Source organism: Dermacentor andersoni, chromosome 1, assembly GCF_023375885.2.
Source record: "Dermacentor andersoni chromosome 1, qqDerAnde1_hic_scaffold, whole genome shotgun sequence".
Lineage (NCBI taxonomy): Eukaryota > Metazoa > Arthropoda > Arachnida > Ixodida > Ixodidae > Dermacentor > Dermacentor andersoni.
In genome coordinates, this window is record NC_092814.1 from 310,230,487 (window position 1) to 310,245,631 (window position 15,145).

At 48.2% G+C, this 15,145-nt stretch overlaps 1 protein-coding gene across 1 annotated transcript; it reads right to left on the reverse strand.

Moving 5' to 3' along the window:
• Positions 1–611: 611 nt before the first annotated feature.
• Positions 612–8,535, reverse strand: LOC126548073 (uncharacterized). Its single transcript, XM_050196159.3, has 2 exons — positions 8,112–8,535; positions 612–964 (listed from the first exon to the last, which is right to left on the reverse strand). The coding sequence occupies exons 1-2, from the start codon at positions 8,269–8,271 to the stop codon at positions 675–677; spliced, it is 450 nt and encodes a 149-aa protein (XP_050052116.2). The 5' UTR covers positions 8,272–8,535; the 3' UTR covers positions 612–674.
• Between the last annotated feature and the right edge of the window lie 6,610 nt (positions 8,536–15,145).

A 15,145-nucleotide genomic window follows, 5' to 3' on the forward strand; every position in this document is an offset into this window, starting at 1 on the left:
CTTAGAAAGGGTCAAGAAAATCACGCTTTTTTTTTTTTTAGAGGAACCTACCTTGCATTTTCGATTTATCAAATGAATATATAGGGTGTCCCAGCTAGCGTTAGACAAGCTGCTAACCAAAAACAAATATTTAAAAAAATAAGGTGCAAGATAGTCATAAGACTGTCGTCACGGGTCCGACAACCGAAGACCGTAGTTCTTATAACTGTATATATATCATGCACCGTGTACTTTAAATGTTTATTCTTTCGGTGAGCGGCTTGGCTAACGCTAGCTGGGACCCACGGTATAGTCCAAGAAAGGTAGGCGGGTCGAATCGACCGTAAGCATACTTCATTAGAAGCCTAGAACGTTTTGAGGGGCTAGTTAGTTCACGTTTATCAAAAGAAATTAGCGCGCGAGTAGAAAAGACGAACACCAGACAATTATAGACAGAACGAGCGCCGATACTGTTTCCATGCGTCTTCCTGCGCGGTGTCCCCCTCATTCCGCTCGCGCTGTAGTTTATTTTGGTAATTGAACATAAATGTATAGCAGCGTTCGCGCGCCCTTCACGCGTGGCGTCCGTGCGGAAAGCGGCGCCTTTTGAAGCGTTGCGCTGGCACGCAGCAGAGATGGTCGCACAAACAGTTTATTGAAGCCAAAAAATAATAATAACGAACACATTGGAGGCATTACATGCCGTGCACGTTTGCCTTGTGCTTCGCGAGCGCCGGTCGCATCATGTACGAGCGACCGCAGCGGTCGCACTTGAGCGGCTTCCCTCGCTCGTGGGTGACCACGTGTCGGCGCAGCCACTCCACGGAGCAGTAGCGGCGCCGGCAGATGTGACAGGCGTGAGGCTTGCCGGCGCTGCTCCAGCCGCTGGTGCGCCTCGCCGGTTCATCCGCGGTGGAATCGGCCACGGCAGGAGCCGACTCGCGTCGCGCTGGCACTGCCTGGGGCGCCTCCGTGAAGCGGTCGGCTGCGTAAAGAGATGTCTCGTCAGACTCTCGGCGCCAAGCAGTGTTGTAGCGATCGAGGCCTGTTCCTTCGAGTATAGACCATTTTGTACGGACCATTTCATCATGTGCGCCGCCATGTGATGATGACGATGATTATTAGTATTATTCGTCGGAGTTAGGCCCGAGCTAAAGCTTTAGCTCGGGTCCACCTACGACGCAGCCTATTCAAATACATGTAGAACGAAAAAACGCTGTTCTGAGACAACCCCTAGACCGATTTTAATGAAATTTGTTGAATTTGAGAGAGAAAGCCAAATTATAGTGACTGTTGCAAGCGGAATTTCGATTTAGGACACGAATTTTCTGTAAAGAATTTTTAAAAATCCGAAAGTTCGAAAAAAAATAGAAGCACGAAGTTTGCAAATTAATAGCTCTCGGTCACGACCAGACATCGTGGTTCTGTAAACGGCATCCATTAGATCATTCAAAGCGGAAAAATTCGATATGTCAATTTATATATCACCTGACTTTGTTACGTTGTGCACAAGGGTTCTGCAAAAGCTATATTTACACATTACAAAACTTTTTTAAGATTCATATGTAGCATATCATTTTTCTCCGCTTTAGGTGTACTATGAGGTGCCATTCACAGAATTCTGACATCATTTTTCATTGCTAAGTTAGAGAATTGTAAACTTGATAGTTTCGTTTTCTGAATATTTTCAATTTTTGCCATTTTTAAATAAAAAATTGATGATCTATATCAAAAATTGGAAACCAACACTCACTAGACTTTAGGTTTCCTTTTAAATGCAACAAACCTCGTCAAATTTGGTGCAGCGGTTGCCGAGAAAAACGAATTCTTCTTTTACGTGTATTTATATAGGAGCACCCGAGCTAAAGCTTCCTCTTACGGCGAAAACCTTAGACGGCCCATGGGACAAACAATCCGATGTTTGGCGTTACGTCGTCCGGCGTTATGGCATCAAAATTCATAGGGAGCCTAACCCACGGCCTTTGGTGGGAGTCGAACCCACTTGGAGATATGGGCGAACTGGCCATATCTCCAGTTGCATTCCAATTGACATCGTGAAGGTCCAGAGTCGAACCCACGACCTTTGGTGTTAATTAAGGCGAAAATATTAAGGCACAGTTAATTAAAATAGTTAATTGAGGCTCTCGAACCCACGACCTTTGGTGGGAGTCTAACCCGCGACCTTTGGTCTTAATTAAGGCGAAGTTAATTAAGGTACATTTAATTAAGATATAATTAATAAGGCACTCGAACCCACGACCTTTGGTGAAAGGCGTCAAATTCTATCATGGCCAGGAAAATCGCGACAGAGCGTTGACCGACGAGTTCCATATGTGAACAAACATCTTCTACAGACCGTCACCAAGGCTTGTAGTGAACAGGCAAGTCAAGCACCCGTAGTAGTGGCATGCGTCAACGTGCATCTCTGCCAGAACATCGACAAGACATTATGCATCACATCAACCCGATGGAAGCTTATATTCTGTGCTTGACAGAAACGAGGATGGAACCAACAGATGCCAGAGAGTTGTCTGGGTATCGCTACGTGTGTGGCGCACAATGTCATGACAACACTGCAGCAGGCGCAGCCATCTACGTTAAGTACACAGTACAGGCAACACTCGTGGATACGAACGGTCAATTCGACATCGGCAAAATCTGTGCAGCACGACTGTCGACGGGTTTCATTGTCGTCCGCGCTTGCTTAGCCCCTAATTTGTCAGAAAAAGTAACAGGCAACTTCATCGTCCGAAACATGCCGCCCGACGTGCGCCACAACCCAATGATTTTAGTCGGCGATTTCAACCGAAACGCTCAGACAAACGCGGCATTTCTCAAACGCATTTAAACAGTTCTACGTCTGGACCTTGCCACGCCAAAACAAGTCGCGTCAACGACTCGAGCAACGTCCATCGACTTGGCATCCCACAATGAAAATTCCATAAAGGATATCAAGTATATGTCGGATGCTACTTCACTGATCACAAGGCCATTGTTGTGTCCATGGATCCAGAACTACCGCCGCGGCGACCACACGACCGAGTGTGGTCAGAATATTTGTAGCCATATGGACGATGAAATATGAGGTCTACGCGACAAGCACTATGTTAAAATAAAACGAATTCATTCAGTGAACCTCCGTATCTGTCTTAATGGTCTTTATAGATTTGCCACCCTCGATCTAATTACGTCTCCCAAATCGCGCAGAACAAGTGGCAATTTCAAGGCGACGGAAAAAGAGAACAATAGAAAAACAAGTAAAGAGAAAACAAGTAATAGGAATTAACAACGCATTCCAATGAGACTGACAAAGTAATTCAATGAATGTCTCGTGAAGGCGCAGGCTCTCGCTTTCATCCTCTTTAGTGTATACTAGAACCACCTTCAACTTTTTAATTCGTGCTGCAAGCTATGCAGGGTGGACGCTCCGACGACACGAGGCATTATGCCGATATAGTAAGCCCAGTAATTATTAACCCATCTCACTGTATATTTAGCAGAAAGAGCGAAATGAAACATCATCGCATCTAGGTAAAATAGAGTTAAATGTGATATGCCGTAACTTTGTGCTTCGCAATAATAAGGACACGATGAAGAAAAAACAACACCTCGGCTGGACTATGAAAAGGTGCTGTACAGTGGAGGACGCCTGCGCGATTTTGATCACTCTTTACCTTCATTATTAAGGGCCAACGGTAACATTTGCCAGAACTGCGCATTTATGTACAAGACTAGTATTCTTCAGCGAAGTTGCCGTAAGTTAAAATACTATGCAGAGATATTGGAGAGCTTTACTAGCTCGTATACATATTCATGTATACATATTAACATTCGCGGAATAAACTGGACAATTGGAAGCGAGCTGCACGAAAACACTCGTGTCGCGTGCTTTTTGATGCACATACGACAACTGCCGCTGCAGGCGGCCAAAATTATTCCGAAGCCCTCCACTATACAGCGTCTCTCATAACATAACTGCGCTATTTCTGGACGTTAAGAACCCACAATATAATTTTAATTTTAGTGTCCCTTTAAGGTGAAGAATTCCCACGACAGCGGTCAAATATCGCTGTACTGGCCCGTGGACTCAAGACGCGCCAAATGGTGCCGTGAGAGTAGTCGGCGGTGGCACCGTTCCTCTGTTCCTCAATCTCCTCAGCAGACGGGATCGGGGGTGCGCGTCGTGTGAGTCCACCTTTAGGGACACGATCGCGGTTGAAAGGAATGAAAGGAGCTGTAACGAGTGCTCTCCAGTTAAACACCATCATGTATGCTTTCTTGACAAAATCGTTCGCTTGTGTACACACTTTGGCGATGCATCTGGAACCCCCCCCCCCCCCCTCCCCACCAAAAGAAGCTTGACCAGAAAAGAAAGAGCACCGCTGCACGTAAGGCGTGTATACATGCACAAAGAGCATAGATTCGATTTCCTATATTCGTGAATGACGACATTTCAGCGCCCCTTCCGGCAGCCCGCGGGCGTTAGCGGCGCTGGTTGTTCATGTCAAGATGGGCCAAGATTTGTAATCCAGCGAGACCCGTACGGAACGCCCACCTTCCAGAAGCGCTGAGACTCAAAGCGGATGGAAGTATTAACTGGTCAGCAGTCGAGATAGACAAAAGACGTTTGAAGTACTGGTGGAAAAAAAAAAGCAGGGAAGAGATCAATAGAGCCAGAGTCGCCTAGGTATAGTATAGGCATTGATAAGTGTACAATAAAGAGCTAGATGTTTTAATGAAGGGAGAAAAGATCAAGGAGAGATAGGCCAAATGCTAGACTGCAATAGGCGTATATAATTTCTGATTAGCTTACGCAGACTAGCTGACTATTTGTCGCCGCCCCGTTTCGAAGTGGTTGGAAATAATCAATCAATCAATAAAATATTTTTGTAGTACCCAGGAGCAGCCACGGAGCCTTTGTACTGGTACACTTTAAAAAGTCATCCGCAAGACAAAGTGTAGAGGCCACTAATGTGGTAGACAAAACAATGTAAGATAGGGAAACAGAAACAAATATGGAAACATAAAACGACGAGGCGGACGTAAAAGGGAGCTAATCATACAACATGATAATCTACATATATAGAAGACACAGCAAATGAACTCAGGAATATTTCAATTCGGGCAGAGTACTTAACTGTTTTTTGGAGTCGAGCCACAAGACAGCCTCTAATGCAACAAGGCCACGCAGAAAATTTATATATATATATATATATATATATATATATAAATTTATATATATATATATATATATATTGACATGGGCCACTTTATAGAGGAACAGCAGGTCTGATTTAATACGTTTTGATTTTATAGGCGTGAGTTGAGGTATATTTGAGAGGGCTGGACTATGGTCGCCAAAAAGGCAAAAGCGGTGTTTGAATATAGATATCAATTTATTTAGGACGCGTTCAATGAGGTCAGAATTATATTTGCACGTTCCCCCCCAAACTACAGAGGCATACTCTAGTAGTGGAAGGCACACAGTAGAATGCAATTTCAGGAAGGCAACAGTGGAGTGGAAGTCATGGAATATGCGGCAAACAACACCAAGAGCGCGAATAGCACGTTGTTTCGCGTATTTAGCGTGTGAAAAGAAGCTAGGCGTTTTGTCAGCACATCAAGATCTTTCATTTTTATAGACCCTGGACAATGGAGCATCCTGAAAATTGCACATGCTGCGTTTTCTACATATAACTGAATACCATAGTTTTGGAAGCATTTAAAAGTAGCTTACTATCTCTGCACCAGTTTCAGCGTGAAAAAATCTCCTATTGCAGGTCATCGAAGTAGTGAACACTGCTGACAGTCTTAAATAGCTTTAGGTCTTCAGCTTTTAGAAGGAATGAGGAGTGTTGAATTGCTGACGAAATGTCATTTACGAACAGCTGGAAGGGATGAGGGCCAAGAACGGATTCTTGAGGAACTCCGCTAGTGGCCTCATAGCTAACAGGCGCTTTGTCCATTAATGTCAAAAAAGCACGATCTATTGCTTAGGTAATTATATACCAAGGCAGTCATGAAAGAAGGTATGTTAATTTGCGTGAGCTTTGTAATGAAGAGTTCATGGCAAACTACATCAAATGAATTACTTAAGTGAACATAAATAACTTCTAATTGGCCTCTATGTGTGCCGCACTGGACGCATGGGTCATACCCATGACCAAGTTCATTGCTGTAAAGCGCCCTGCTACAAAATCATGATGTTCATCTATTAAAATGCTCTTAGCACCAATAGAAAGCAGGAAATGCAATACAGATTCAAGGACTTCTGACGCAGCGTAGAGGAGTGGTATAGGCTGGTAGTAACTGCACTTCTAGCACCAGATTTGTGTACGGGCACTAACCGTGCTACCATTCAAGAGCTAGCTAACGCAGCCAGCACCCTTTAAACCAAATACAGGACCGACATTTTCTGCAAGAGCATCAGCAGTGTTCGAGACATCACCATTTTCACCAACAAGGCATACATCTTCAGCACTCTTTTTAGAAGAGTGCGATCGCACGAAGCTCCAAAAATAACGATAGTAAGAATAATACTCAGTAGTGTCCCTTTCGAAGGTTGTGGGATCGTTCCCCACCTGCGGCAACTTGCTTTTCATCCACTTTCACTTCCATTAATTCATATTTTCTTTAAGCACAAGTAATTTCCCATATGTTGTCCTTGGTGTCAGTGTTTGTTGGCTTCTTATGATATGATCAGTAGTGTCCCAGTATGGGAAGCTTATGCAGGGACACTAACGTCCAGAGAGTAACTCTCACAAAAAGTGGAAAGGCAAAGTGTGAGAAAAATAAAATTTTGAATCACTTCCAGTTCGTCGTGGTGTCGTGAATCTCCCGCTGTCGGATTCCTCGCAACTTTTTGTTTCTTTCTTTCTTTGTGTCCATATGTCGCCAGGACTACGAGAGACCGCACTTTAAAAGGGCTCTGAACGACTTTTTATCGAAGTGGAGAAAGGCATTTGAAGTGAAAATAGGCTATTTCAGAAATACTTTGCCGCAAGAAGTACTTTAATGCGTTCAGCAAAAGCGGTGTTATTGGCAATCAAACACGGCCTCCGCTGTGCTCGTGGTTCCCTCTTCAGTGCCTTGCACTGCGAAGGCTACGGCGCAGTGGGGCGAGCTCACAACGCTCCGCCATAGAATAAAGAACCAACTTTGCTTCGCCTTCTAAATGTCACCGTGGCTCGCAGTTCAAATTTCATTTTGGACGTTAACGTAGACGCCACGACTTCCGCCTTTGGTGCCTACGACGCGTTAAACATAAGCCAAACGCGGTTGTCCTCAGCGAGCCGTATAGTGCGCTTAACCAGTCGACTCGTGGCGGCATCCCGCGGCGGCCGTGGTATCTACGCCATGATGTCAGTTAACGGCCAATAGCAGCCGTCTAAGGGAATGGCGAAATAAAGCGTCGGATTATAAAATTAAGCGTTCAGAAGAAAGTGAGTGCACGGCCTTCAATTCAAAGAAGAGCATTTGAGAGAAAGGTGACTTCGCGAATCCGCTTGTGAGCTCCACGCACCGCGTATGACAGCAAAACGGCTGAGACGTTCACAGCAGCGTATGCTACCCGCGGGCTATGTTATTTCACGAAGCCCGAGGGGTGGTTCAGGGCCCCTTAGGAACTTGCGTCCGGGCAGCATGACGCAGCCATTGGTCTCGCGGTGCATACCGAAAAACCTCTTGCCGCAGACGGCGTTCAGAGGACGAGCGCAGCGGCCCTGTTGGCGCCATGGTGACAGCATTATAATCGACGCTTTCCCGCTGCACTTGTGTTCAAGACAACATCGAGGGAAATGTGAAAGACGATGCCGATGGGATTTCAGGGCGACGCTGGGGAGTGCGTATGCTCAAGCCCGCTTCCTATCGTAGAATGTTATGCTCACCTACCTGCCTTTAGATGTCAAAGGGTGAGAGGGTTCGTCATGGCACAAGCACAACGCGCTTCTAACCATAGCAGCCCTTCAAAACCAACTAATGACTAGCACTACCAGCATGCATTGCTGCAACTGTGGCGTAGTGAATCGTGAAGTCGGTCTATTCATGCAATAAGAAATCTACGCTCTTTCCCCTTGGAAAAAGAAACGCAGGCTGGTTGAGGAGAGGTTGAGAAAAAGAGCTCTTTGCCATACCTCTCGGTGAGTTGGCCGGCGTGGGCGGCGCCTCTTTCGGTTCGGTCACAACATGTCCCTGGCTGCGCATGTCTTCCGGAGGCACAGGCTCGGGTTTGGGACCCGGGTTGGCGCGGCGATCAGGCGGAGTCGCCGACTTCGTTTCCGAGGTGTTCGCCATTCGGGTTCCGGCCCAGTCTCGGCTCACCTGTGCAGGCTTTTGTTTATCCACGGTGGGACGCTGCAGAAACGCGTCGACGCGCGGCGCGGGGGCCGTGTGAGAACAAAGGCTCTGGCCTGCGAGGACGGCGCCGGAAGCCTGGCGGGCTAGGATCAGGTGCACTCCTCCGGATGCCCGTGCCACACGATGCTGCGCGGGCGCTACCCAGCACCGTGTGTGGTATACTGTCCGCACCGTGCCGCTCAGTCGATGGAAGCGAATGCGCGGGTATCTTCTTTTTCTATTCGAACGATGGTTACTTTTCCCACCGCCTGAGGGGCCCGCTGAAGGACTGTCGTAGGCCAGATATGCTTCATCGCCGCCGTTCCCTTTTTATTCTTCATTCTGCGGCGTGTCTGGTGATGTCTCGTCGGCTGGCGTCCCGTCGTCGTTTCGTTCTCGACTGTCGGCTGCCTCGTCACATCCAGACATGCAGTGGTATAGGTAATGTATAGGTATTGGCGTGACCAGAATGAAGCGGGTAGGTCTTGCAAATCTTAATGGCGTGCTTTTTCCAACCCTGACCGTGGCCAGAGTCGGTTTGGTGCGAAAGCGCTGCGAAGCAAAAGAATGACCTCTGCCGGCAGCTAAAATTAAGTGTGTGTGTGTGTGTTAGTTCTTCGAACACTTTCTTTAAGCATGCTTTGAAATTTACTCGAATTACGACAATACAACCCAGCTGTGACCCTTCTAAGTACCAGCGGGGTTGGAAACAAGCCGCGCTTCGACGTTACGCGTGTGTATTAGTTGAATTTAGCGAATGTCTTGACGGCAGTTATTTCGATCTACATGGTTATCTTCAAATGTGGAAATGCATGAGACTTTAATGACGCTTTATTTGAACTTTTAAATGTAAACATGTGCCGTAAACTTTATAATTAAAACGTCACGTTGATGCAATTAGTTTAATTAATTAATGTATTCCCCGCAAGGGCGTGTGCATCAGTAGGCGTTTGGTGTGTTGCGACACCACGGACCCGAGCACATGGAGGTTAGACCCTCCCGCGTGTAGCCGTGTCCGGGGAAACGGGGATTCTGGGGGCTGAGCCGATGCCGGGTGTTTGGACCTTCATGGCCTCACGGCGCCAGCAACACGCCTCTTTGACCTCGGCTTCACGTAGACGGCACCCTTGGGCTGATGCACCCGGGGGAAATAGGTAGTTGCCTTTTCAGAATTTTCAAAATTAAATTTTATTACCATATTGAAGTTGTTACAAAATGCAATATGCAGGAGGGGGCCCTGGAGTCGGAGACTGAATTGGGGCCTCCTGTACGTGGTATACACAAATGGAAAAGTAAACTTAGTTATAGCAATGACAGTAAGAAATACAAAACTATATAAACGCATTAGGAAAGGCAGTAAGTATATAAACAGTAGAACACGAATTAGAACAATTAAGCAACATATGAAATATGAACAAATTGAAAAAAATGGGTATGTTTAAACACTTTCATACGTGATTAATAAGCATGATGTAGTAAACCAATGGAAACGAAGATGCATACATTGTGGCATATAAAAAATTATTTAACACTGGGTTGGTTCAAAAGAGTCTTTTTTGAATTCTGTAATAAATAACAAAAGCCGCTAGGGGGCCGTGGAGAACAGACGTGCTTCGCATGGGCTCCGGCTTCTCGTGCCTCTCAACCGGGATCACGGCCAGCGACCAACCTAATTTTGCCAACTGCATAACCGACAAGACAAGAGGAATCGGCGGACACTAACCACCATCAAGTGAGTGCCCCATTTACTGATTTCTCCAACGGCCGCACCCCCGCCTGGCTAAGCCCAACGCCGAACGAGCTTCTGCAACGCCGTGGCGCGTGGCGCGTGCTCGCGCCGCTCGAGCGTATCTGTGAGCATAGCACGGCCGGGCGCCCGCCCACGCGGCGACTAAGAGCTCTGGAGATGAACCAAGCAGCCGTTGAAGCAATCGAAATACCAAGAGAACAGCTGGAAGATGCAAACACAATGCAGATGGACCCGACTGAAGTAAGCAACCCAGAAACTGCCTGGAATTATGACGCAAGCAGCGGAGGAACTATTGAACGCGAGAGCATCTGGATTACGAGGGGCAGAAAAGGCAAGAAGAACGCAGAGAATCAAACGACACAAGAAAGCAGCCCAGCCATGCAACAAACGACTAGAAAGCCACCACCACCGCAACAGCGAATGCCCCGAATGCCTCCTTACCAGTCCACGACTACAAGGTCGTATTCCGCCCACAATTAAGCAGGCCTCTAGCTTGCAAAGGGGAACAATGTCGCAGTCATGCACGCCATCGGAAGAGCCAGCGATTTCTCTCAGCAAGAGTTCGACGAAAACTTGCGCGTTCAAGTGCAGAGAATCGAGAACCTGATTAGCAAGTATACGGCCGACTGGGAAGACGCGAAGAAACTCGAAAATATCAGCAGAATACAACTTGGCGGCACTTTCTTCGCTGTAAAAGGCAACGCGAGAACCCCGGACGATGCATCCAGAGGCGTAATAAAGCGGACCCTTGCCCGGCACGAGTGAAGAAGAACTCAAGGCAAGTCTTCGCGCACCAGCAAGGTACGCGGTCCTCCACGCTCGTATGCTCGGGCAATCGTCCGCGGCCGTGATCCTTTTCCAAGGACCGCACGTTCCTTATTACGTCCACTTCCAGAGTCTCGACTTTCGATGCCGACCCTACCGCAAGTCGGTGCAATACTGCAGGACCTGTGGCATCACGGGACACCGCCAGGATGTCTGCCCAAGACTATTGCTAGCCTTCTGCTCTAAATGCGGCAAAACTGATCAACTACCCGACCACGAGTGCAAACCAGCACGTAAGTTATGTGGAGAAGGGCATGAAACCACAAGCAATGAGCGCAAGAAAAGACTGAAACCCAACCTACCGCCATTCAACATACGACAGCAACGCATGGACAGGCTCAAAGTAAGAGACAGTGGCTGGAGTTCAGGCGGCGAAGAATTACCAGAATTAGGAAGCTCAACCACCAGATTGAGCAGCAGTGAAGGCAGCGCCCCAAAACGAAGTAGATCTAGATCTATTCTCCAATCGCCCTCCCGATCACGCTCACGCTCGCACTTGCCCAAACGCGTGAGCTATTCGGATGTGGTAAGCGGATCAAGTAGATCAAGAACCACGAGCAGCTCCAAATTCTTGTCGGCCGAAACTGCGGACCTTCAGGCTCTCGAAAATAGGGTGCAATTTCAACAAAACACGTTGCATAATCAAAACAGTCAACTACAAAGCCAACAGGCAATCATCGACAAGCTGATCCAATGCCAACAGAAACAGCAAGACAACATAAACAGGATTGCACAGAAGTGCGAGGAGCAAAGGGATCTCATCGGCAAACTGCAATAGAGATGTACGAAAGTCCAAGAGAACATTGCACAGCCGCGACCCTCACTTCCCAACGGAGATGTTGAATCCGTAGTTCTCACAAGATTCCAAATCCTCCAAGAAACTCTCATAAAAGTACCCACGCCACAATTGAGAAAATCGTCCAGACAGCAATAGCAAATTTCGCCGCAAGTGTAGCCAATAGGATTACGCTAGATGCCGAGGTCGATGGTCTTGCATCGCAGCAAAATAATTTCATAGTCCATGTCAAGAAGACCTACGTAACAAAACAGCACCTCAACACGTCACTAAATGACATTCAGCCCGACAGAAAGCGGGCGCGAGCCCCCCAAACGGCCGAAGTACCTCTCGTTCAGTTTCACCTACCCGCGAGCACTGGCAGGGAACAGAATCAACGGAAGATGGCGGTCCCTAATCACAGGACTACAAATGCGCTCCCGACTCTCCGCATATGGCAATAGAACTGTCGTTCCTATCGACTACGGCATGCTACCTTACAAGGATTTGTCAAACAAGAGCCACCCGACTTCATAGCGCTGCAAGAACCAAATACATAAAACGTCCAGCTACAAGGTTACAACGCCCACGTACAAACAAAACGCACGGCAATTCTCACTAAGAAGGATCTCATTGTACAGGAGTTGGAACCCGTCAACACACCGATCGAACACACCTTAAGAGAAATCATACCGGAGAGGAAATCACTCAAGAGCGTATTCGTAGTGAGTGTGTACAGGCCTCCCAGAGCCCACCTTTCATAACTTCGACCACCTTGCCCGAGAAATTAAGAAACGCACCGATGGTCATCAAGTCGTTATAGCAGGGGACTTTAACGCCCCGCACACGGCCTGGGGATACCAGACCACCACGAAGAAAGGAGCCCGAGTACACGACACTACACAACAGCACAGACTCACCATGTGGAATGACCCACTCCAAACAACGAGGATAGGCAGTCTCCAGAGACACCAACCCGGGTCTCACCTTCACGCTGAACGTGCCCTCTGCAGAATGGAGCCGACTTCCAGAAACCTTGGGCAGCGATCACCACATCATTCAACTAACCGTGGCTCACACTCGCAAGCCCGCTAGGGTTGGAACGTCCCGGGTAACGGAGTGAAAGTCATTCAGAGACGTTCAGAGGCTGAAGAAAGTCCTCGGCACGACAGAACGCCACACCAAAAGAAGACAATTGAATGAAGTAGTGCTAGCCGTCGACACGCACCTCCTCCACCCCTGGGAAACCAGAACATTTCTCCTCAAGAGATGGAAGAGACAGAAGCTAATCAAGAAATTAAAGCAGCGAATTGCCCTCCTCACCGAGCAAGCACAGGCATACGCGGAGAGATTAGGAAGACAGAAATGGAACGCATTTTGCGACAAACTCCAGGGAACCCTGAGCACAAAGACGACGTGGCATCTCCTGTGCGCCCTTCTGGGCAACGGCCCTACGAAGACGCGGCAGCGACACCACCCCTGTAGGCTCGTGCACAACCACGCTGGATCGGAAGAGAACCTCCTCCGAGAAATTCAGAAGTTGTGTGGCCACCCACCCGTTAATATGACGCAACATGAGGAAGTCTACGGTGGGAAACCAAACCCCGAACTTGACCAACCCTTTACGCATGCTGAACTATCTGCAGCACTATCGACGCTCACCAGAAACACCAGCCTGGGCAAAGATCGGATCGTCAACAAGCATCTCCTGAAGCTTCCGCAGCAGGCTACCGAAGCCCTACTCCAGTACTTCAATGCATGCTGGGAAAAAGGAGAGCTACCGGCTGCCTGGAAGCACTCGGAGAACACCATGATCCTCAAACCAAATAAAAACCTCAGCATCGAGAACGTGCGCCCAATTTCTTTTACCTCGTGCGTAGGGAAACTTTTCGAGTATATGATACACCGGCTAACCTCATACCTCGAAGACAACGGATATTTTCCAAACACTATGTTCGGTTTCAGGCAGAACCAAGATGTCTTCCTTCTACTCTAGGAAGACCTCATTCACCACCTGAGCATCAGAAGCAAACCATCGATTTTAGCCATTGGCGTAAAGGGAGCTTTTGACAACGTCAGTCACGAAGCTATCCTTTGCAACCTCGAAGACCTGGGCTGCGGGTCTCGGACATATGACTATGTCAGGAATTTCCTCACGGGCCGCACGGCCACAGTTGGAATATGCAACCTACGCAGCGACAGCTTCCGACTACCGAGCGAAGGCACCCCGCAGGGTTCGGTCATGTCGCCGTTGCTTTTCAACGTCGCCATGATCAAATTACCCAGCCTCCTCGACGCGATACCAGACCTAAGACACGCTTTTTATGCAGCTGATATCACGTTATGGACAAGGGCCTCAAACCCTGGAACACAAGAAACACGCCTACAGGAAGCAGTAGATACCATCGAGAGCTGCTTGCAAAAATGCGGCCTCCGCTGTGCTCCCGAGAAGTCGGAACACATCGTCCTCAAGTCAAGCAGGAGAGGCAGACCACCCGGCTACTATGAACTCGATCCCAACGTCACCCTCTGTGGAACGCCCATTCCAAAAGTGGAAACCCTACGAATTCCAGGGCTACACATCCACAAAGACGGGTCCGGGGCGGCCACCCTACTGCGACTACAGCGAAAGCTATCGCAGCTCACTCATCTCGTCAGGAGAGTTGCAAGCCAAAGAAACGGATTTAAAGAACAGGACACGCTGCGCGTGATGCAAGCACTCGTCACTAGTCGAATAACATACGGCACGCCCTACCTTGCGCTGAAGAACGCAGAGGTAGAAAAACTTAACATTTAAATACGCAAAGCCATCAAAATCACCCTGGGCCTACCTTCCACGGCTTCGACTATGAGACTTCTCAAGAAGGGCGTGCACAACACCTGGGAAAAACCAGCTGAAGCTCATAAAGCCAGTGAGTTAGAACGACTGACGCTCACGCCCATCGGAAGATCAGTGCTGCAACAGCTGAGCTACGGTGAAACCTTTATAGCCACCACGGACCGAAAAGAATTACTCTAAACATCCGCGAATCCCTGTGCGTGGCACCAATTCCACGCAACATGCACCCCACGTACCACAAGGAAAGGAGACAAGCCCGAGTGGATGCCAGGCAAAACACAGGCAAGATCAGGACGCCAGATACACCGACACAGCCCAATACCCTTAAAGAAACGCTTACGCCCTGAGCGTCGTAGATTCTCAAAGCAGAGAGCTAGAGTCTGCCACTGTCCGGTGTACAAAACCCTGAGACTGCAGAAGAGACGGCGATCGCCCTAATAACTACCAGGTTCATAGACGCAGCTGTCGTCTTTTCCGATTCTGAAGCAGCCGTCAGGAACTACGCTAAGGGTCGCGTTTCAACAGAAGCACTAAACATATTGAAGCACCGCAGCACTCAGATCCCTTACACTTGCGTGACGTGGATTTCTGGGCACGAGGGGCTGGAGGGGAACGAAGCGGCACACGCAGCGGCCCGAGACCA

Bases quoted from the DNA above. Each gene is read 5' to 3' on its own strand.
- LOC126548073 (XM_050196159.3), bottom strand. From the start codon at position 8,271: ATGGCGAACACCTCGGAAACGAAGTCGGCGACTCCGCCTGATCGCCGC. The intron at 965-8,111 runs GTATGGCAAAGA...CTCTTTACGCAG, and splicing joins GCCGGCCAACTCACCGAGAG to CCGACCGCTTCACGGAGGCG.